This window comes from Elephas maximus, chromosome 23, assembly GCF_024166365.1.
Source record: "Elephas maximus indicus isolate mEleMax1 chromosome 23, mEleMax1 primary haplotype, whole genome shotgun sequence".
NCBI classification, from domain to species: Eukaryota; Metazoa; Chordata; class Mammalia; order Proboscidea; family Elephantidae; genus Elephas; species Elephas maximus.
In genome coordinates, this window is record NC_064841.1 from 1,833,888 (window position 1) to 1,855,214 (window position 21,327).

General features: G+C 45.6%; 1 protein-coding gene and 1 pseudogene across 2 annotated transcripts in view; one reads left to right on the plus strand and one right to left on the minus strand.

Moving 5' to 3' along the window:
• Positions 1 to 2,275: 2,275 nt before the first annotated feature.
• LOC126066217 (somatostatin receptor type 1-like) lies at positions 2,276 to 3,805 on the plus strand (annotated as a pseudogene).
• A 10,655-nt stretch (positions 3,806 to 14,460) lies between these two features.
• MFSD1 (major facilitator superfamily domain containing 1) overlaps positions 14,461 to 21,327 on the minus strand; it is a 30,437-nt gene continuing 23,570 nt past the window's right edge. The window contains exons 14-16 of one of the 2 annotated variants that reach the window (XM_049867380.1): positions 21,075 to 21,122; positions 19,447 to 19,504; positions 14,461 to 17,001 (exon numbers count right to left, since the gene is read on the minus strand). In XM_049867380.1, the coding sequence (XP_049723337.1) occupies positions 16,998 to 17,001; positions 19,447 to 19,504; positions 21,075 to 21,122 (110 nt within the window). In that variant the 3' untranslated portion in view covers positions 14,461 to 16,997. Of the gene's footprint in view, positions 17,002 to 19,442; positions 19,505 to 21,074; positions 21,123 to 21,327 lie in introns of those variants that run through there. The other variant, XM_049867381.1, reaches the window with a different exon arrangement.

Sequence of the window (21,327 nt, forward strand, 5' to 3'; positions counted from 1 at the left end):
GGCTACCACCAATGACCACCCTGACAAGGAACACGACGGGGCAGCAGAAAAGTGGGGTGCATAACTCAAATTCTAGCAAAAAGATCAGATTTAATGGTCTGACCGAGACTGGATGGACCCTAGAAGACATGGCCTCCGGACTCTCTGTTAGCCCAAAACTAAAACCGTTTCTGGAGCCAACTCTTCAGACAAAGATTAGGCTGAATTATAAGATATAAAATGATACTCGTGAAGAGTGTGCTTCTTAGCTCAAGTAGCTACTTGAGGCTAAGTGGGCAGCTCCTGTCCAGAGGCGAGATGAGAAGGCAGAAAGGGACGGGAGCTGGTAAAGGGACACGGGAAATCTGGGGTGGAAAGGAGGAGTGTGCTGTCACATTGTGGGCAGAGCAACTAGGGTCACATAACAATGTGTGTATAAATTTTTGTATGAGAAACTATCTTGAACTACAAACTTTCACTTAAAGCACAATTAAAAAAAGAAAAAAACAAAGTAGGAAAAAAAAAAAAAAAGCAGCCCTGGGAGATCCTAATCCAGATTAGGGGCACTGCCAACCAGATTAAAGGTCTCACCTAATGAGCCATAAGGGGTTGTTTTCCCTGGTCTCAATTTCCTCATCAGAAAATGCGAGCGCTAACGCCCCACTCCCAAGGTTGTCCAGAGGATTAATAAAATCACACCCGTGAAAACAAGAACGCTGCCAGGCCAAAAAAAAAAAAAAAGCCAGTGTTAAATCAAGGCTGGTTTCCTTCCTCGGCTTCCCTCTGAGAGCCCACACCGAGCTGGGAGGGCAGCTTCGCTGGTAACCACAAAGCACTCACCAGCCCCCAAAATGAAAGATTACAGGCAATAAAATGAATGAGAATTGCGTCCATTTTACTCACCCAGCCAGAAAGCTTCCTTGCTTTGCTGGTCAGGTCGATTTTGAAAGAGGTGAGCCCCCACCAGAGCCCATCACCTCGCCTCATGACCTCAGGATGCCAGTGCTCAGTTTTGTCCTCATCCCAGGCCTCAGGGACACCCTCAACTCCTCCCTCTGGCTCACGCCCACGTCCAGTGGGTCCTGGGGCTCATGCCTCTGAAGAATCTCTCCATCAGGTCCCTCCGCGCCCCCACCCCACACGCAGGCCTTTGTGGGTGCTGGTCTGATCAACTGTACCCACTGCACCAGCCCCGCTCTGGTCTGCTCCCCTGCACCCACTGCTCCAGACTGGTGCTGGTCTGGCAGGCTTCTCCCTGCTCTTAAGAAGCCCAGCTCTACTTTACTTCTGGTACCTTTCCCTGATCCACAGTCCCATCACATCACGATCCTGCCTCAAACACTCTCCTTACGGTGGCATCTGTGGTCTTCTCCACATCCCCAGGACACACCATGCCTTCAGGCTCCCATCCCTTTGGGGTGATAGTCCCTGACCCAGAATGTCCCTCCCTCCATCTCAGGCAGCGACTAGATTTGTTCTTCCTTGAGGCCGCACAAATGCCACCTATTCTAAGAAGTCTTCACTCAGTCCCCTTAGGGGAGGACTGGTGACATCCTCTGGTTTTCATGGTATTTTGTTGACTCTGTTTCACACTGAGTTACCATTAACTATATCCACTTGTCTTCCCCATCAGTCTGTGAGATCCTGGGGAGCTGTGTTTTGTTCATCTTCGTGTCCCTAGTGCCTCGCCCAACAAACCTCAGTAAATGTTTGTCGGCTGACTCAGTGAATGAATGAATGCTCTGTTGCTCTGTGGAGATTAAAGCTCTCCATATTATGGAGTTTACAGTCAATGCTAAATTTGGCCCAAAATTTCCTGTCTTAAACCTTTCTCTCTTCCCCTTAATTCACTCGTCTTTCTGAATGTTAAGTCTTCTGAAGACAAGGAACCAGGATTAAACGTCTTTCAGTTCACACGCAGGACCCAGAACGGAGTTAAGGGTGTACCAGAGGCTCAATGCTAGTTGGCTGATGGACCCACGGACACCTCTAATCTGAGGGAACCACGCAGGCTCAGCACAGAACTCTCTTAGCACTGGGGCCCAGCTATTGGAACTGCTTGGTCAGCAGGGCTGGGAACAAGGAAGAAGCTGCACCTGGCTTCATGGCTCAGATTTGTTTTCTTGGATGTTGGAAATGCTGATAAAGTTATTAAGGAAATCAGCCTCTGCATTCAAATGTGTAGTTAATAATCCCTGAAACAGATACAAATCCAAATCCTCCAGCAGAGCCTGTAGGCAAAACCCCAGCTTTCCCTAATCCTCCCTAAACCCTCAGCATCACTTTCTGCTCCACCATGGTACATGCGGTTAGGAAGCACCACGCTGTGGGCAGCATCACCCCGGATTACAGTAGCCTCTCCAGCTGGAGTATCCCCCCACCCCCATACCCTACCCCTCAAGATTTCCTGACTCTATGCAAAGGATTCCGGCAAAAGGTGGAGTCATGAAGCCAGAGATTCTGTGAGCCCCACTTAAAAGACATAAGCGTCTCCGCTGCCATGTGTACCTGACCTAAAGCGGGGAGCGGACAAGTCAATGCAAGGCCAGCCCTTTGGACCTGGTAAGTCTAGACACCCTGCTTTTGAGGATTGTTTTTCTCCTGAGTCTAACTCTCTTTTCCTGCAGATGTCCCTCAAATGACGACTCTGGCCAGACGTGGGAACACAGAGTCCCGCAGTAGAAGACCAGGTCGGGCAGAGGTTGGCACCCACGAGGTTACGAAGCTCTCTCTCCATTTTGTTTCCTCCCAGGGGAAGCAGAAGCAGGAGCAGTGGCAGAGCTGTGCTCCTGAAGGAGCCTCCCAGGAGATGGAGAAGCTGGATAGGAATGCTTCAAAGGAGCAAGGTTTCTGCTACTTTCCGGAGGACTACAAGCAAATCTACCTGTCCCTGAGCTACAGCATCATCTTCGTGCTGGCGCTGCCCCTCAACAGCACTGTCTTGTGGCTCTCCTGGCGCCAGACCAAGCGCTGGAGCTGTGCTACCATCTACCTGGTGAACCTGATGGTGGCTGACCTGCTCTACGTGCTGACCCTGCCCTTCCTCATCATCACTTACTCCCTGGGTGACAGATGGCCCTTTGGGGAGCTGCTCTGCAGGCTGGTGCGCTTCTTGTTCTACACCAACCTCTACAGCTGCATTCTGCTGCTGACCTGCATCTCCGTGCACCGCTTCCTGGGCGTATGCCACCCGCTGCGCTCCCTGCCCTACCGGACCCGACAGCATGCCTTGCTGGGCACCGCCGCCACCTGGGCCCTGGTGGTGCTGCAGCTGCTGCCCACGCTGGCCTTCTCCCACACGAGCTACCAGAACGGCCAGGTGATCTGCTACGATACAACCAACCCAGAGAGCTTTGATCAGTATTTTGTGTACAGCATGGCGCTGACGTTGTCTGGCTTTGTCTTTCCCTCCATGGTCATTCTGGCATGCTACTCACTGATGGTCCGGAGGCTCATCAAACCAGAGGAGGTCCTGGAGAGGACGGGCCATGCAGCCCGGGCCAAGTCCGTCCGCACCATCCTGCTAGTGTGCGGCCTCTTCACCCTCTGCTTTGTGCCCTTCCACATCACACGCTCTTGCTACCTCATCATTCGCTTCCTGCCCTCCCAAGACTGCCAGCTCCAGATGGTGGCCAGCATGGCCTACAAGGTGTGGAGGCCTCTGGTAAGCATGAGCAGCTGCCTCAACCCAGTCCTGTACTTTCTGTTGGGTAGGAACAGGGTCAGGCGTTTCCAGGAACTGAGGCCTAACGAGGTGGGTGCACCCCCAGCTGCAGCCGAGGGAGAGGTACCTGGAGGCGGGCAGATCTGGGTACTAGCCAGATGAAGCTGGAGAAAACAAGCTCCAATGATACTGACAATGACTCGTTAGTAATAGCCATGTGCTGGAGGAGAGGGTTCAAGGCCTCCTAGAAGCGCCCCGCTGAAAAGAATTTTATATTGATGGTCAAACTCAAACCCACTGCTGTCGAGTCAATTCCAACAAACTCAAACCCACTGCTGTCGAGTCAATTCCAACTCACAGCGGCCCTACTGGAAAAAGCAGAACTGCCCCATAGGGTTTCCAAGGCTGTAAATCTTTACAGAAGCAGACTGCCACATTTTTCTCCCATGGAGCAGCTGGTGGGTTCGAACCACCAACCTCTGGGCTAGCAGCTGAATGCTTTAACCACTGCACCACCAGGGGTAAGAGATTTTAAAATAAGAATGTGGAGACAGCCACCCACACAAAGGAGAACTTTATTATAATGAGAGCTGGCATTTATTTCTTGTCATTCAGGTCTTAGCTGAAATGTCACCTCAGAGGCCTCTCTTGCCCACCTAGCTAACACTGCCCTCTCTCCCCAGAACCCAATCACCCTCTCCTGTGTTTCCCCATCTCTTGTCTTCACAGCTTCTATTATACCTCGACTTGTTTATTGTGTGGTCTGTCTCTTCCCACTAGAATGTAAGCCCCATGAGGACAAGGACCTTGTCTTTCTTACTCACAGCTCCAACCCTATCACCAGCCTCACAGCCACACCTGGTACGTGGCAAGGGCATAACAGGGGAAATAAATGAATGAATGAATGGGTGAATGAGAAAGTGAAGGAGCGAATGGCACCCTTACTGTGTAAGGGCACTTTACATGAACTTATTTACCACTCGCAAAAGAACCCTAAGGAAAGCGAGGCACCCAGAATTCAGCAATGTGCTCACAGTCACCCAGGTGGCGAATGCCCAGTTCAGTGCTGGACAGAGGATTCGAACTCAGCACTGGCTTGGAAGTTCATGCTCTTAAGCATCACACCTATGGACCCACCCAAATGCTAGTCAAGAGCCAGCCCGAGTTCTCCTTGGCAGCACCAGCCTGTCACCTGTTCACATAGCTGCTGTCATCTGCAGACCAAGGGGGGTCCTGCAGGAGCCCTTATCCCATACCTCTTAACCAGCATTCTTGCTAGAAAAACTCTGTGGGGCAAAGCGGAAGGTCAAGGATGCGTGGACTGCGAATTGCCTTATTTTTATTTGAACATGGTATCATCTCATTTTATGGCAGAAAAGTCCTACCGTTGTCTTAAACCAAAATATGTTCATCTCCTAAAAAAAATTATTTAAGATTCAAGGTAAACCAAAAAGAAAACCTTAAAAAAAAAAAAAACTCTTATATTTAAATAATAATCATCTCCAAGGAGTTTGCAGATCTAAACACACATTATCTAATAATTAATTATGAAGAGAAAGATAAACCTTTTTTTAAAACCTCCCTCACTATGATCCCACTCCAATTACAGGAAATATCTGAGTAAACCGTGTGTGTCTGAATTATAATATTTTATTTTAAAAGATGCAGTTTATTGCTTTCTAGAACTAGGGCACACTATAATTAGAGCTAGACTAAGAGTTGCCTAGCAGAATTCCTTACGATAATTAGTTTAATGAACAGGCAAGGATGTTTTCTAATTAGCAGGTCAGCTGTTTCCATATAAATGCATGCTTCTGAAGCAGCTGAGAGAGCTTAAAACCATTTGCTCTTCTGAACATTCTCTCAGCTCTCTTCCTCGTATTATTAATTTTTGTCCCTCTCTTTGCAAAACACGCAGAGAAGCTGCAGCCGACTTACAGCCCCAATTATCATGCCCTACAAGGATATAAGATTGAACCTTGTTGGAGAACTGAGCACCAAGCTGCCTGGCCATGTTTAAAGCTATCCCAAGCCTCCCGAAGGCACTACCCTCGAATGCCCCCAGCTGGTTCACCCTGGAGGTGGAAGAAAGCTACTCCAGAACCTAAGTAAATGTTCCCTTCATCTGAAAAGCAAGTACTTTACACCCCTGGCCAATGTTTTCCAGCTTTTAGTCTTTGCTTAACTGTGTGCTCACAACTAATTCCCTCATCTAAGTAAGGCTACTTCTGCTTCTGTGGGTTCTTTTGACCTACTTAGCAGCCAAGTGTAAGCATCCATTTTTAACTTATTTCTGGAAAATTGGGACCAAAGCTTTTAACTTTAATTTAGTTGACACTCTGTCTTGGTTTTCCGGGGCCGTTATTTCAAGACAGGAGAAACAAACTAGACTATTTCTTCTGGGAAAAAGGCTCCATTTTAAGAGATGCTGGGAACCCACTATCCAACATATAAGTCAAGGGGATGTTCCCCACTTCCCTAGTGGTTAGCGAAGGGGACAAACAAACCGGAAGAAACAAAAGTTCTTCCTGAATTTGCCTGTTCCATGACCATCACCTGTGACAGCTGGAACCCTCAAATCTGTTAATCCCCTGGGTCCTAGCATGTCCCATAGTCATCCTGGCTGTTTGGACAGATTAAAACAAAATATGAGGTCAACAGATACTGATTATAATGTTCAAAATACCATGATTGGGCTCTGTTAGATGAAAATACACTGGCTATAGCCAAAAGCAGAGCCCTGGTGGCACAGTGGCTATGTGTTCGGCTGCTAACCAAAAGGTCGGCAGTTTGAATCCACCAGCTGCTCCCTGGAAACCCTATGGGGTAGCTCTACTCTGTCCTATAGGGTCGCTATGAGTCAGAATTGACTAGACACCAACAGGTTTTTTGTTTGTTTTTTTTTTTTTTTGGTGGGGAGCGTATAGCCAAAAGTGCTAAGCACAGTCCCAGCCCTTAAGGAAGTTTCAGACTGCTGGAGAAACACAAAACATATAAACAATATGAGCACTAACTAGCAGTTCAAAGCAGCTACAGAAGAAAGCATGTCAGTTGTTGATTAATCAAGAAATGAACACTACAGGCAATAAGTATTAGGGGAGCTTCAACGGGGTGAGAGCACATTAGGCTGAGAGGGCCACAGAAAGCATTACTAGTGTCCTGATGGCTGGGTGAAATGTTGATCAGCAGAATTTCCCAGACAGTGGAGACTATGGAAAGTGGGGCCATTGGGAGCACGTTTAAATTGTGTGAGGGCTGACTGGGCTCCTGAAGCGCAGCAGCGGGGGCAATGCTGGAAGGGCAGGCGGAAGTGTAGTACGAAGGTCCCCAAAGCCAGTGTAAGAACCACTCCTCAAGACAGGAAGCACCACGGATATTTCAACAGGAGGGTGAGATGGTCAAAGTTCTGATGTCGAAGTTTAACCAGGCAGCCCCTTATTTTTGAATGAATTAGAGAAAAGAAACAAAACGTCACAGACTTCTACACAGTCTTCTAGTTCTTGAAAGCCATTCCACACAACACCTCTAGGTTTCAGGACAGCATTTTTCACATGTCACACCCCACCCTGATTCTGTCAGTTCCCTCTCATGTCCTCAGTTCTATAGGGTAAAGCCCAGACTCTTTATGCGAATATACCAGACCCATCTCAGTCCAGTCCCAGCCCTCCTGCCCACTCCATACGGGTTTCCACGCTTCACATGTTTACCATGGGGCCACCACCTACCACTCAGCCACCTCCCCAAACCTTCTACAAATGCCTAAGTACTCATCTTCTCATGGACCTTGGGGTCTACTTCCTCCAACTGCCTCTGATCTCACCCTGAACTGCTGACTCACTCACTGGGCTTATCATCTTGGAGTTGATGACGGACTACTTTATCATTTTATGTCTGCTTTATCTCCCTCACTACTCCATTTTTTAATCTATTGAACATGTCATCCTAGCAACATTCTGAGCACAATGGACACTCAGTAAGCAATTGTGATGTTGGTAATGAGGAGTAGGACGATAATCAACATTTAGAAGACTATTGCAGTAATCCAAGCATATAAACAATGGGCTGAACTAGGGTGGCATGAGTAGAGCTAAAAAGAATTTCAAAGATATTGGGAAAATGAAGATAAATAAAATGATTACTTAGACATGAGTGGTAAGGAAGATGTAACAAAGATGGCTCTAAGATTCCAAGCCTGAGTAATCAAAAGATTGGTAAGATAGCACCTGGCATGTAGTACAGGCACTCAACAGTGGGTGGGGGAGCAAATAAGGAAAGGCAGAAGGTAAGAGGGAGGGAGGGAGGGAGGACGGAAGCAAGGAAGCAAGGAAGGAAGAAGGTAGAGCTGTGTACTGGGAGGAAGTGTTCAGATTCAGACAAGTTAAATGTGAACTGCTAATGAAACCTCAAGTTAAAAATGTAGGAAGACATTTCAGACACCTTAGGCTCAAGCTCTAGGTTTAGAGTTACCTGTGTAGGCAAATGCTCAAAGCTGCAGAAATAAATGCCATATCTGACTGCGGAGCAGTGAATTACTTTTACATGGCCCTTCTAGCCATGGTCTTGTAACTCCCACAAAATGTTTGGGCATTACTATGCAAATAAGGTGCTTATGGCCCACCAAGGGGATTGGACAGTTTTGCTAATGCAAATAAGGAGCATGGCACCCTTGTAGGGGATTGGTCAGTTTTGCTATCCCACTAGGCTTAAAGGGAGTCGATTCCAGAGGTTAGAGGGGGACCATACTATCATCGAGAAGAGCCGGGAGCAGTGCACAACTTTTGGACCTAGGGTCCCTAAATTGAGAACCTCCTAGACCCAGGAGACAGAGAGAGAGCTATAACACTGGAGATGGTACGAGGCAGCAGCAGCAACGGACCAGCAGGCTAGGCTTGCCTACTCGCTGAGCCCAGAGCTATGTGCCTTTGGGCAGGAGGCTTCCTGGTAGAATGGGGTGCCTGCGGGAACTTAAAGAGCTTTGTTGCATATACCTGAGCAGGGCAGAACCCAAGGGCAGAGAAAGAGGCCTGGCCAAGGGTGGAGGGAGAGGTCTGCCTGCAAGCATTTCTGAGAAAAAGCTGTCCTGATGGAAGAACTGTATCCTGAGTTGTTCCTGTTTGACTCAAGTTGATCCTGATCCTGAATTGTAACCTGTCACCTCCCTAATAAACCCCATAATGGTGAGTATGGTCTGTGAGTTCTGTGGCCATTGCTACAAATTATTGAACCCAGCAGAGAAGAACAGAGTGCCATGGCAGGGACAGCTGGTGTCAGAACCAGTAAAAAAGGTTGGAGAGTAGAGGTAGGTCTAACCTCCACCTCGGGGGAATCATCACCCTCGGACTGATGTTGCTGATGGTGATTCTCTCTCCTCCTGTGAAGTTAAAGGACCTCTGACGCCATTTTTACTCCGAGGGAGAAGTGAAAATAGAGGACCTAGAAGGGACAGGAACCATAAAAGGTCTAGACGGGGATTGCAGGGGTAGGAGGAGCTGGTGCTGCATAGCGCAGCATCAGAAAATCAAATGAGGGAACAGTTTCAAGAGAGTAGTCGAGGGTGTCACATGTAACAGGCTAGTCAAAGAGAATGATGAGTTATCCCTCGGCAAATAGCTCAAATGCCACCTCTTCCAAGAAGCCTCCCCAATCACCCTTCAGAAGGCCCTCTCCCTCCTGTGAACCACCATCCTTGCCTGTTAAGGCATGTCTCCCATTCTATGAGTACGACAGGCTCTGTTTAAATCATCTTAGTGGCCCGTGGGCTTGGAGTGGCTCGCCTGCAGCAGCCAGCAGAGGCTTGAACATCTGGGTACTCACTGCATCTTTCTGGAATAAATGAAAACAAATGATTCTCCTGTGTACGTTTCTCTGAAATTACTGCCCAGATCCAATTTATGAGTGTGTGCCCATAAAACTAAATCACAAGTTATTTGGGATTTATTTGTTCAAACGCTCACAAGCCCCAGTGCAAAGCAATTCCAGGACACAGGATGCCTGCAAGTATTCTCACTTTGTCTTCTTAGCCCACATTTCAGAGACAATAAAGAGGAAAATTTTCACAAAACTGTTAGCAATTAAGCATAACCTGAGCTTACTAAAGGATATACTCTCATTATCTCTTACTCCTTGAATCACTGTAGTACTTGGATCTTCCAGCTTGTTATTATTATTATTTGTATCAAACAACTTCAAAGGTAATGGCCCCAAAAAGAACTCCATGAGAAGAAGCAGAGCTTACGTTCTTGCAGCAACCTATAGCTGGGCATTTTCATAGTGGTTAAATCACGAACAAAAAGCAAAAAATACCACTCCAAGAAAATCAAGAAATCACAAGTCTGAGAATGTTCCACTCCCCAAACAGAAAAGCACGTGAACAGACGGACCTTGATAAGGCATCAACCCAACAATCAAAGAACGGCCACTGAAGACTCCTTGTGCTCTCCTAGTTTCTTGCAAGGGTAGCGCTGTCACCCGCTCCCTTCTCTCACCTCTTCCTCCTCGCACCCTGTAGGCAGGTGTGCCCAGGTCAGTCTCTGGTACTCTCCTCATCCCCCCACTCTTCCTGGCAATCCCACTGACAACTTGAGGGCCCATATTTCTGTCCATACAACAGACCCTCAGGCACTGCAAGCTCCCTAAGGCCCAAGAGAACTCACTCTCCTCCCAAGCCTGCCCCTCCTCTCCTGTGATTTTCTGGTTAAATGGCACCATCACCCATGCAAGCCAGAAACCTGGGAGTTGTCCTAATTCTGCCCTCTCCCCCACTTCACATCCAGCAAATGACCGCATTCTGTCAGTCCTACCTCCCACGAGTAACCAGAGCCTGTCCTCTCTCCTTTCAATCTCCACAGCACTGCCTTAGCTCAAATCCCATCACCTTTCTCCAGCTTCCCTGCTACAATCTAGCCATCCTCCTGCCTCCACACTCATTCCCCTCCACTCCAACCCCATGCCCTTCCCATGGCTCCCATGGCGGTCTTTCTAAAATGCATATCCTATCTTGACAATCTCCAGCAAAACAATCTTCCAGAAGCTCCCATTTAGCTTCCGGATTAAGGTAAAACTCTGAACATGGACTAAAAGGCCCTTGGCCCTCTGCCTCTTACCCCCAGGCTCCCCACATACCCTTCCGCCCCATTTCCGCTCACCCCCACCCCTCATTCCGGCATTCTCAGGAGGAGCTCAGGGTCTCTCCTCCCCCCACTCATGCTTCTCCTTCAGTGAATCATCCTACTCATCCTCTCTGCTGCAGCTCAAAGACCATCTCCTCTGAGAATCTGTGAAGCATCCTAGGTTGTCTGAACCCTGCTAAGCCTCTGGCCGTTGCTCTGTGACGGATCTCATCACAATCACTGAATCACCAGTGGCTCTGCCCACTGCCTTCCCTCGTGGATGCCACCGTTGAGGACAGGTAGCCACGTTTTCCACATCTCTAATTTGCCAGCTCTAGTAAAGAGTGTTAGAGTCAATGATGTCACAAACGAATGACAGCCCAGAAGACAGTGTATATCCTACACAGCATCGTGCCTGCTTTTCCTCTGGATCGTAAGATGCAATCAAAGACAAGACACAGCCCAGTATCAGAGATGTTAAAAGGCAAAGCCGAGCATCTCAAAAGTCTCTGAAATACAGCATGCACATTTCAATAGCGTGATCACAAAAACTTCACTTATTCACCCGGCGACAGAAACATTGGTAAAATCCAAGTGCTGCAAAATCATCTAAAACTTCCTAAAAATAACTCTCAAATATTTCCGCACAAAAGGTGTACATATATCATCTCAAAAGGCAGTTATATTACTTTCTCTTTCAAATGTTCATGAAGGAACTGTTTGCTCTGTATCCTGATGGTAGTGGTAGTGACACAAATCTGTATCTATTAAAATTCACAGGACTGTAAAAATAAAACTAAGTCATGGGAAACATTTCTAGTTCATTAAACACGGGTGTCCTCTTAGACCCATTTCCTGCACTCCCTCACTCACAGAGCCTGCACGCACCTCCACAGACCCCACCAGAACCTGGAGAACGCTTGTTTCCCCTCTAACACTCTCAGTGCATTTCCTGGGCAAAGTCTCTAAAACCCTAAGATGGCCCATCTCCAGGCCCGCCTTTCTGCCCCTCCATGTCTCTTGCCCATGGCTTGAGGTTGTAACACATCCTCCTCCAGCCAAGTCTCTCTCAGTCCAGCTCTCCCAACTCCCTGTTGCTGCCAGTTCACACCTGGCCTCCCTCCCCTTTTATCCTATCCCCGCCCACCTTACTCCAGCGGCTCTGCCCTTCTCCCCTCTCCCTCTCTCTTGTCCACTTAAGCCTGTGAAATCTGGGCTGTACTAGCGGGGAGAGAGGGAATTCCCCTTTTGTCCTGAAACTTTTATTTACCTCTTCCCAAGAGCAGATAGGCTTTGCTTTGAAAGGTTAAAAACTACCTAAACGTGATCATACAGAACCCCCAAACAGTAAGTTTTCCTTCAAAAACTGAACAGGCCTCAATATTTTCTGGGGGAAAGGGGGAGAAGGAGGAGAGAGCCTTGCAAAAAGTCTTGAAAGTGCCTCGAGCCCACACTTTCAGCTCTTTGTGAACAAGCCATTGTATCCTAGAAATTCCTGTGGGCCTCGTGTTGCCTGTCCAGGGTCCTTCATTTGCTCACCATAGTGTTCAAGGGATGTGGACTCAATCCTAGCGGGCCACGCTTGCTCCATGATCACAGGCCCAACCAATCACCTAAATGCAAGGTATGGCTAGATCTATCTGTAGACACGGTTTTGGGTCATCCATCAATGAATACACATTCAACATACAATATTAACCACAGTCTTATGTTTCATAAACTAAGAATATCAGCACTGGAAGGAACCCTGGTGATCATCTATTTTACTAACAAGGCAACAGAAGCTCAGAAAGCTACCACCTAATAAAACTTGGGAGACATGCACCAACGTGATCTTCTTCCAACAGGAAAAAGATAAACTCTTACAAGGTATACACTAATCCCAAACAGAATGTCCTGCATGTCCACTGATTTTCATCACACAATTGATGTGCCATCAAACCTGTGGAAAAAATAAGGTAAATCTGGTGAGTAGATAAGGCAGGGCAGTTGTCAAGGTGTGGGGCTGACGAAGACCCACCAGGAGAGGACATGTGCCCAAGAGGCCATGCCCTGCACACAAACACATGTGAGGTTAAACACCGAGCTGTAATGAGTCTGGCTGTCTGGCCTGTGTGATGTCAGGGGCCTTTGAGTATTTCTAAGTCTCCAAACTGTTTTACTGGGGCTCCCCCAGGGGGATATCAGCCTCTTGGCAGCAAATCTCAGCTCAGGGCCTGCACCCTAATCCCTTCCGGGCACTCAAGACCATTCAAATGGCAGAAACAAGGGGTAGTAGACTGAGGGTGAAGTATTCCAGATATCATGGATGGCCTGCACCCTATTTGGAGCAGTTCTTTGCTACCACTGAACACTAGGGCCATCCATTTCTCCTTTATCCCAATCTATCCTTGGCCCCTGTTCCCTCCACCTGCAATCTTCTCCCTGTCACTGCAGATTCTTACTCAGGGTCCTGCTTGATTCCCACCTGCACCTCCAGCTCTGCGAAGGCTCTACCTGTTCCCTCCCCCTCTCCTCACCACCAAGGCTTCCCTCCCTCTCTCCTCACCACCACGGCTTCCCTCCCTTTCTCCTCACCACCAGGGCTTCCCTCCCTCTCTCCTCACCACCAGGGCTTCCCTTCCTCTCTCCTCACCACCAGGGCTTCCCTCCCTCTCTCCTCACCACCACGGCTTCCCTCCCTCTCTCCTCACCACCACGGCTTCCCTCCCTCTCTCCTCACCACCACGGCTTCCCTTCCTCTCTCCTCACCACCAGGGCTTCCCTTTCTCTCTCCTCACCACCACGGCTTCCCTCCCTCTCTCCTCACCACCACAGCTTCCCTTCCTCTCTCCTCACCACCAGGGCTTCCCTCCCTCCCTCTCTCCTCACCACCAGGGCTTCCCTCCCTCTCTCCTCACCACCAGGGCTTCCCTCTCTCTCTCCTCACCACCACGGCTTCCCTCCCTCTCTCCTCACCACCACGGCTTCCCTCCCTCCCTCTCTCCTCACCACCACAGCTTCCCTTCTTCTCTCCTCACCACCATGGCTTCCCTTCCTCTCTCCTCACCACCAGGGCTTCCCTCCCTCTCTCCTCACCACCACGGCTTCCCTCCCTCTCTCCTCACCACCAGGGCTTCCCTTCCTCTCTCCTCACCACCACGGCTTCCCTCCCTCTCTCCTCACCACCACGGCTTCCCTCCCTCTCTCCTCACCACCACGGCTTCCCTTCCTCTCTCCTCACCACCACGGCTTCCCTTCCTCTCTCCTCACCACCACGGCTTCCCTTCCTCTCTCCTCACCACCACGGCTTCCCTCCCTCTCTCCTCACCACCACGGCTTCCCTTCCTCTCTCCTCACCACCAGGGCTTCCCTCCCTCTCTCCTCACCACCAGGGCTTCCCTCCCTCTCTCCTCACCACCACGGCTTCCCTCCCTCTCTCCTCACCACCACGGCTTCCCTTCCTCTCTCCTCACCACCAGGGCTTCCCTTCCTCTCTCCTCACCACCAGGGCTTCCCTCCCTCTCTCCTCACCACCACGGCTTCCCTCCCTCTCTCCTCACCACCACGGCTTCCCTTCCTCTCTCCTCACCACCAGGGCTTCCCTTCCTCTCTCCTCACCACCATGGCTTCCCTCCCTCTCTCCTCACCACCAGGGATTCCCTTCCTCACTCCTCACCACCACGGCTTTCCTCAAACAACAGCACTCACGCTTGTGCATTTCGTTCTTTGTGCTTTCTCAACTTTATTTAAACTTTTATTACAAATTAAGTATTGTTGAAAAATTAGAAAATATATGTAAGCCCCCAAAAAGTCATCACCCAGGTCAGTCGTGTGCAGATCCTTCAGACATGTTTGTGTTCGCTTTCGTCGAAGTACCACTGACAGCATTCTGCGGTCTCCAACAAAACCATTCAGTGACTGCTTAGTATTTCGTTTTAAGGCTGTGACTGATGAACTTAACCAGTCTTCATAAATCTGGGTTGTTTCCTATTTTACTCCATTACACACAATCTTGTAATAAAGATACTTTTTAAAAATACATACACATGCTACCATATGTTTCCTTAGGATAAATGATCAGAAATGGGATTACCATGCCAAAAGGTATGCAGCCCACCATCTTCCCCTTCCAGGTCTTTCATTCACGCTGCCAATTTATACTCCAAAAGCTTACTCCACTTTACTCTCCTTTCATTCACACAACACTCAATAAACATTTGTGCCTACTTTAGGCTACACACTATAGATACAGTCACTGTTAAGAAAACAGACACATGCCTGCCCTCCTGGGGCTTACAGTCAAAGGAGGAGACAGAGAGAAACAGCCATTGGACACAAACGCATACACACAATCACAAATTCTTCATTATAAGCTGAGGTAAGCTAAGAAAAAGAACAAAGTTTGGAAGACCACAGGAATTTCAGAAGTTGATTTGGCCCAAAGAGTCTCCAACAGTTTCCACAAGGAAGAACAATTCCAGGCTGGAAGCTACAGTTTTCTGCTATAAATCTAGTACAAGACCACAGTGCACCCCGAAGAAAACATTCTCAGCAAAGGAAACAGCGTGGACAAAACCCCCTAGAAGAGAAGGAACATGGCCCCTTTGAAGAAATGTGGAAAACCCCTTGTGGCTGCAGCACAGTGTCCTGGAGAGTCAGTCAGAGGCCAGAGGGCGCCAGGCCTCCAGCACCTCACCGTCACCCACCCAGGAGGCCGATGTTCACCCTTACCTGCTAGAACAGGCACAGGGCAGAGCCTGAAGGCCTAACAACTGAGTAAGGAAAGTAATAAGCCCTACATCAAAACAAAGGGGTGTAAATCAACTCACCCTGTAAAGGGGTGCACTTTCATTTTTTTTGTTTTGTTTTCAATTTGGAAACTTCTACTGTGATTTAAGTGAAGGTTTACAGCTCAAGTTAATGTCTCATTAAAAAAAACGTGTAAGCATGTTGTTTTGTGACACTGGGTGCAATGCCCACAATGTGACAGCACACTCCCCCTTTCCACCCCGGGTTCCCTGTGTCCATTCAAGCAGCTCCCGTTCCTTCCCGCCTTCTCATCCTGCTTTTGGACAGGGGCCACCCACTTGGTCTCGTGTATCTGAGTGAACTAAGAAGCACATTCCTCGTGTGTACTTTTTGTTTTATGGACCTGTCTAATCTTTGTCTGAAGAGTGGGCTTCGGGAATGGTTTCAGCTCTGGGTTAACAAAGCATCTGTGGGTCACAGTTTCAGGAGATCTTCCAGTAGGAGTGTGCTTACATTCTGTTCCGGAATAAGCATACAATGTTAGACCATTTGTTTTAAACAGTGTAATTAGTTAAGTATGTCAGCTTAATTTGATTGTCTGCAGTATCTTCACGCCCACAGACAGCAAAACAAAATTCCTCGACTTCAATAAAAGCTACTTCATAATATTACTGATGATAATTACACAAATTTTCTTTATTCCAATTTAGGTTTCCGTAAGAAAGATGATCTTCCATATGAAGAAAGAGCAAAATCAGCATTTAATATTTTTAAAAAACAAAAGTTAGTAGACATCAACTTTCCCTTTTATAATAGTTTTATTTATCCATGTAGATACGCAATCATCATCATAATTTGAAGGACACTTTTCCGTAATTAGATTATAACAAAAAAAAAATTGGAAAAAAGTTTGTACCACAAAATTATGTCCCAATGTGTTTAGGGTCCCCAGTAACAGAGGTAACAAAGCTCAAACGGTCACTGCTCAGCGACCTCCCACGAGCAAAGAAGCAGAACAGGACCTGCTGTTTGTGACTACGAGGGTACTTCCCCACATAAAAGTATCTTCTACAAACGTAACAGGATAAGAAGTCTCAACGTCATGCTTTAATTCTGTATAAAAGAGCCCTTCATAACCCCCCAAATTTTTTTGCTTTAAAATTAAAAAAAAATAGGCCATTCCCTAAGACACACTTAGTGAAAATTATCTCAAAGTCAATGTTTTCCATTATTTACTGTCCTTACTGGATCCACCTGGATGCCCCAGAGCAAGTTTCTGACCGTCCACTGTTGATCAGCCCATTCTTAGAACAGAATTCCTCAGGGACACACAGTACAAAGGGAACAGGCCATAACAGTCCCACAAACGTACTCTGGAAAAGGTGCATCAGAAATACATATACAATGTTTTTCCAGTCCATTATTCTCCCTAACCACTAAGTTCTAAATAAAAGAGCAATGGAGGTTTTCAAGCCAGTGGTGTGTGCGGCCACTTCTTATGTCATTTAAACTTCTCATCTGCAAAACACAATACCATCAATTATCAAAACAGGGAGAACATGCCAGGAAGCCTCACCTGGTTCACAAAATGAAAACCACAAACACTGCAAGTCACATAGTGCCAAACGGTAAAGGTTTACAGGTTTTGTGATTTTTTTTTTTTTTTTTAATTTTTCTTCCTGATCAGAAAAGAAACACAGGATCGCTGTTAGCAAAATTTGGTAAACATAGAAAAGCAAAGAAAAAATAAACAGATAACCCTAATATTCAAAAGTAATTGTTAATATTTTGGGGTTTTGCCCTTCAGCATGTTTTTCTATTACGCACAAATAATTGGGTTTACTTTTTCTTGAACAGTCTTTGAAGAATACTTTTTCTTGAATTAAAATTCAGGATGCTACATATTCATTTTTATCTTTTGTTCACCTAGCACGTGGTAGGTAAGTACCTCTAACATCAGAAATCCTTCTAAAACATGACTCTGAGGAGCACTGACAATATTGACGAATATGTCAATATATTTCATCATTTCTCCATTTTGGGATCTTTCTGTTGTTTCTGATTCTCTGATGTAACAAACATGACCGTCGTAAAGGTGTTAAAACTTGTAACACCTTATTTTCTTAACATGCACACCTAGAAACAGAATCGCTATGTCAAAAGAGTCCTGATACGTTCCCAGGTGTTTTCCGAAAACACCGCCTGGTTTTGAGGGTCCCTCCCTGCAGCCACGGCTTTCTAGGAATTACCTTTTTCTTTCTTATTAGCATTTGCCAATTTTCAAGTGGAAAAAAAAAAAAAGGTCTACCATTGCTTCCTTAATTTTCATTTCTTTTATCACTAAAGAAATAATGTATAACACACTGGAAGAATTCTCCAATGCGGCTTAATGCGGGAAAGTACACTGATAGAAGTAAAAGAATTTACGAAGTTCATGAAGAAGAGAAATTAAAAACAGAATTCTCCGTAAGATGAAGCAAGGATGAAAGCATATACACTATCTAAGCTTTCTTAAAATGCTAACAAATTACATGACAAGTTTCTCTTAACAAAAACTAAAGAACCACTGATTTTAATGGTGAGTCCACTCACTCATTTCCCCTCAAAACAGAAGAGAAAAATGGTTCCTTTCACAACCTCTATTTAATTTTAGTAGAAATGTTGGCAATAGCTAGTCAAGTTGGAACAAAGATAAAGAAATATCTAAGGAAAAATTACAGCATCATTTCTTGTTGATAATAATTACGTACTTATTGACCAAACATAGTAGAGAGAACAAAATAATTCAGCAAAATTGGCGGGGGGGGGGGGTTTAAATCTGAATAAACTAATAGTATTTCTACATTCAAGAAGAAGCCCTGGTGGCACAACATTTAAGCACTCATCTGAGAACTAAATGGTCAGTGGTTCAAATCCACTAGCAGCTCCACAGGAGAAAAGACCTGGCAACCTGCTCCTGTAAAGGTTACAGCCTCGGACACCCTAAGGCAACTCTAGTGTGTCCTACAGGGCCGACAGGAGTCAGAAGGGGCTTGATGGCACTCAACAACTGCATTCAAGAAACACGGCTAGAACGTGTACAAAAAAAATGTGATTTAAGTACAAAATGATTAAACATATTAATTCAAGTCAAGATTTAAGATATATCTTCAAAGGCAAATTACAAAACTAATAGAATGAATAAAAACTAAACGGTAAGAAGTTGTGAACCCGGTTGGAAAAACGAAAACTGATGACACAGACTCAAAGCAATATTAATTTAAAAAATCTTAGAGACTGCCACCAAGTAAATTTGAGAGGCTAAATGGTCAAGAATTCCACCTCTCCTCAAAAACAAGCTTGTTCTACCAGACTTTGCCCTCTCAAAAAGTCACAACACTTACACTCATGTGGTATATGTATTTACAAATAAATTAAAACAACCATAAAAAATTCAACATCTAAAACATAAGAAACGACGACAGGAAAAAGAACCACTACAACACAGAAAAAAATAAAAAATTATCTCAACTACTAAGAAATGACACAGTGGCTGCAACAATGGGCTCAAACACAGGAACAGCTATGAGGATGGTGCAGGCCCTGGCAGTGTTTCACTGTGTTGTACACAGGATCACAAAGAGTAGGCGCCTTAGCCTATCAACAACTAAAGAGAAGGAAAACAGCAGAGAGAATGGAGGGGTAAATCCAGCATCAGAATTTAACAAAGGCCTTTCCTCCAATAAACTGTAAGTACTACAGGCTTCTCTGTACTAGAAGACAATTTAAAGCCCAATTCTTTTTCGTCCCTTGAGATCCACTTTATAATTTTTCTGAAACAAATTAAGAGTTTTGTTTTAATAGTCCCAGACATAATTGTCAGCACTTAAAACTCAAGAAAAAATCCAAACTCAGTATCTTAAAATAAAATGCTAATATGTAAGAGTTTCAACAAACACAACTTTTCTCTTTTTTAATACTTACTCAGTATGGGAAAGTTTCATTTCTTCCCTTTGTTTTGCAGAATAATTTAGGTTCCCACCTGAAACACAAACAAACATGGAATCTTTTCAATATAAGCATTATAAGCGTAAAATTCAAATACACAAACATTCGAGTGTTTGTTGTTTGTTGTCAAGTTGACTCCAACTCACAGAGACCCTACAGGACAGAGCAGAACTGCCCCACAGGGTCTCCTGGGCTGTCATCTTTAAAGGAGCAGATCACCAGCTCTTTTCTCCTGCAGAGTTAACGGTGGGTTCCAACTGCCAATCCTTCATTTGGCCGCCAAGCGCTTACCCATTGCACCACCAGGGTTCCTTAAACATTTGCAGATACGCCTTATTTTAAGTAACAGAAAAAGCTATGGAAGATGAAAAAGAACTGATTTATCTACTGAAACCCTCCCAAAGGAAAAAAATGATTTTAAGTAAAGAATCCATACGTGATACAAATAATACCCATTTTTTTAAGCTTTTTTTTTAAGTTTTTATTTACATATTGCTTCTGGATTTTATTAACATGGAATTAACATTTGATAATAGTGAAAATTAAGGGAAATTAAAGGAAGTGGCCTAAAATTATTTAAACTGCATGCATATTACATTCTGCTAAGTATGTAACAGAATCCCTAGGCAGCACAAACAGTTAAGCTCTCAACTACGAGCTGAAAGGCAGAGGGCCCTGGGAAAACAAGCCTGGTGATCCGCTTCTGAAAGGTCACCACCTTGAAAACCCTACAGAGGAGCTCTACTCTGCACACATGGAGCCGCCATGAGTCAGAATCCACTCGAAGGCAACTAACAAGTATATAACACCCTTTAGGAGCAAGACAGAAAACCTGAAAATGCCAACATCCTAACTTCATAAAGAACAAAGAACAAAGCCCCAGCACATACGGTATACATCAGCAAAAGAAAAAAAAATCCGTAATTTTTAGCTCTAAATGAAACACTTTCAACCTTAAAATGCAAACTGCTGCTATAAACTTGCTTACTTCTATTTTGTTTTTTTAAAATAAGACCATAACACAAGAGGGACTTCAGATACACCGGGCCATGAAAAAAGTGTCATTATCTCTTTATGACAACATAAAAATTACATGAAAATACTAAATTACAAAACTTATACTGAACTGGTCAGAAGGAAGAAGGCAACAGTTGTAACGATAATGAAGGGCCAGTACACGTGATTATATGTTACATGATTAAACATGTTTCTGTCACTGTGAGTGGTCAGGAGGAACAGGGCAACAGTTTTAATAAACATGAAGGTCCAGTATACGTAACAGGACGTTACACGATTTAGCTGTGTTTCCGTCACTGTGAGTGGTCAGGAGGAACAGGGCAACAGTTTTAATAAACATGAAGGTCCAGTATACGTAACAGGACGTTACATGATTTAGCTGTGTTTCCGTCACTGTGAGTGGTCAGGAGGAACAGGACAGCAGTTTTAATAATCGCAAAGGGCTACTACACATCACCGGACATTACTGTGGATAAACGTCTTTACACGAGTGAAAGCACTGGCCTCCGAGGAGGTGTGCAGACAACCCAGTGTCCCCACAGACGATCCCATGGGGTTTGAGAATAAAATAACAGAACTGTACTTACCTCGTGCACGATTCACCAGATAGAGTAAGACCACAGATAAAAGTGACACTAGGGATGATATAAAAAAAACACAGGGTCCTTAAAAAAATACGTATTTCTCCTCAATGACTCCTATGTAATCATAAAGTAAAACTCAGATACAATCAAACCTGTACTAACTAGCATTTAAAATAAAAACACTATTCACATTATTTTTATTTTCAAAAAGCATTAAAAGTAAGTTGCAAACCACATTCTCCATGGGTTATCTGAT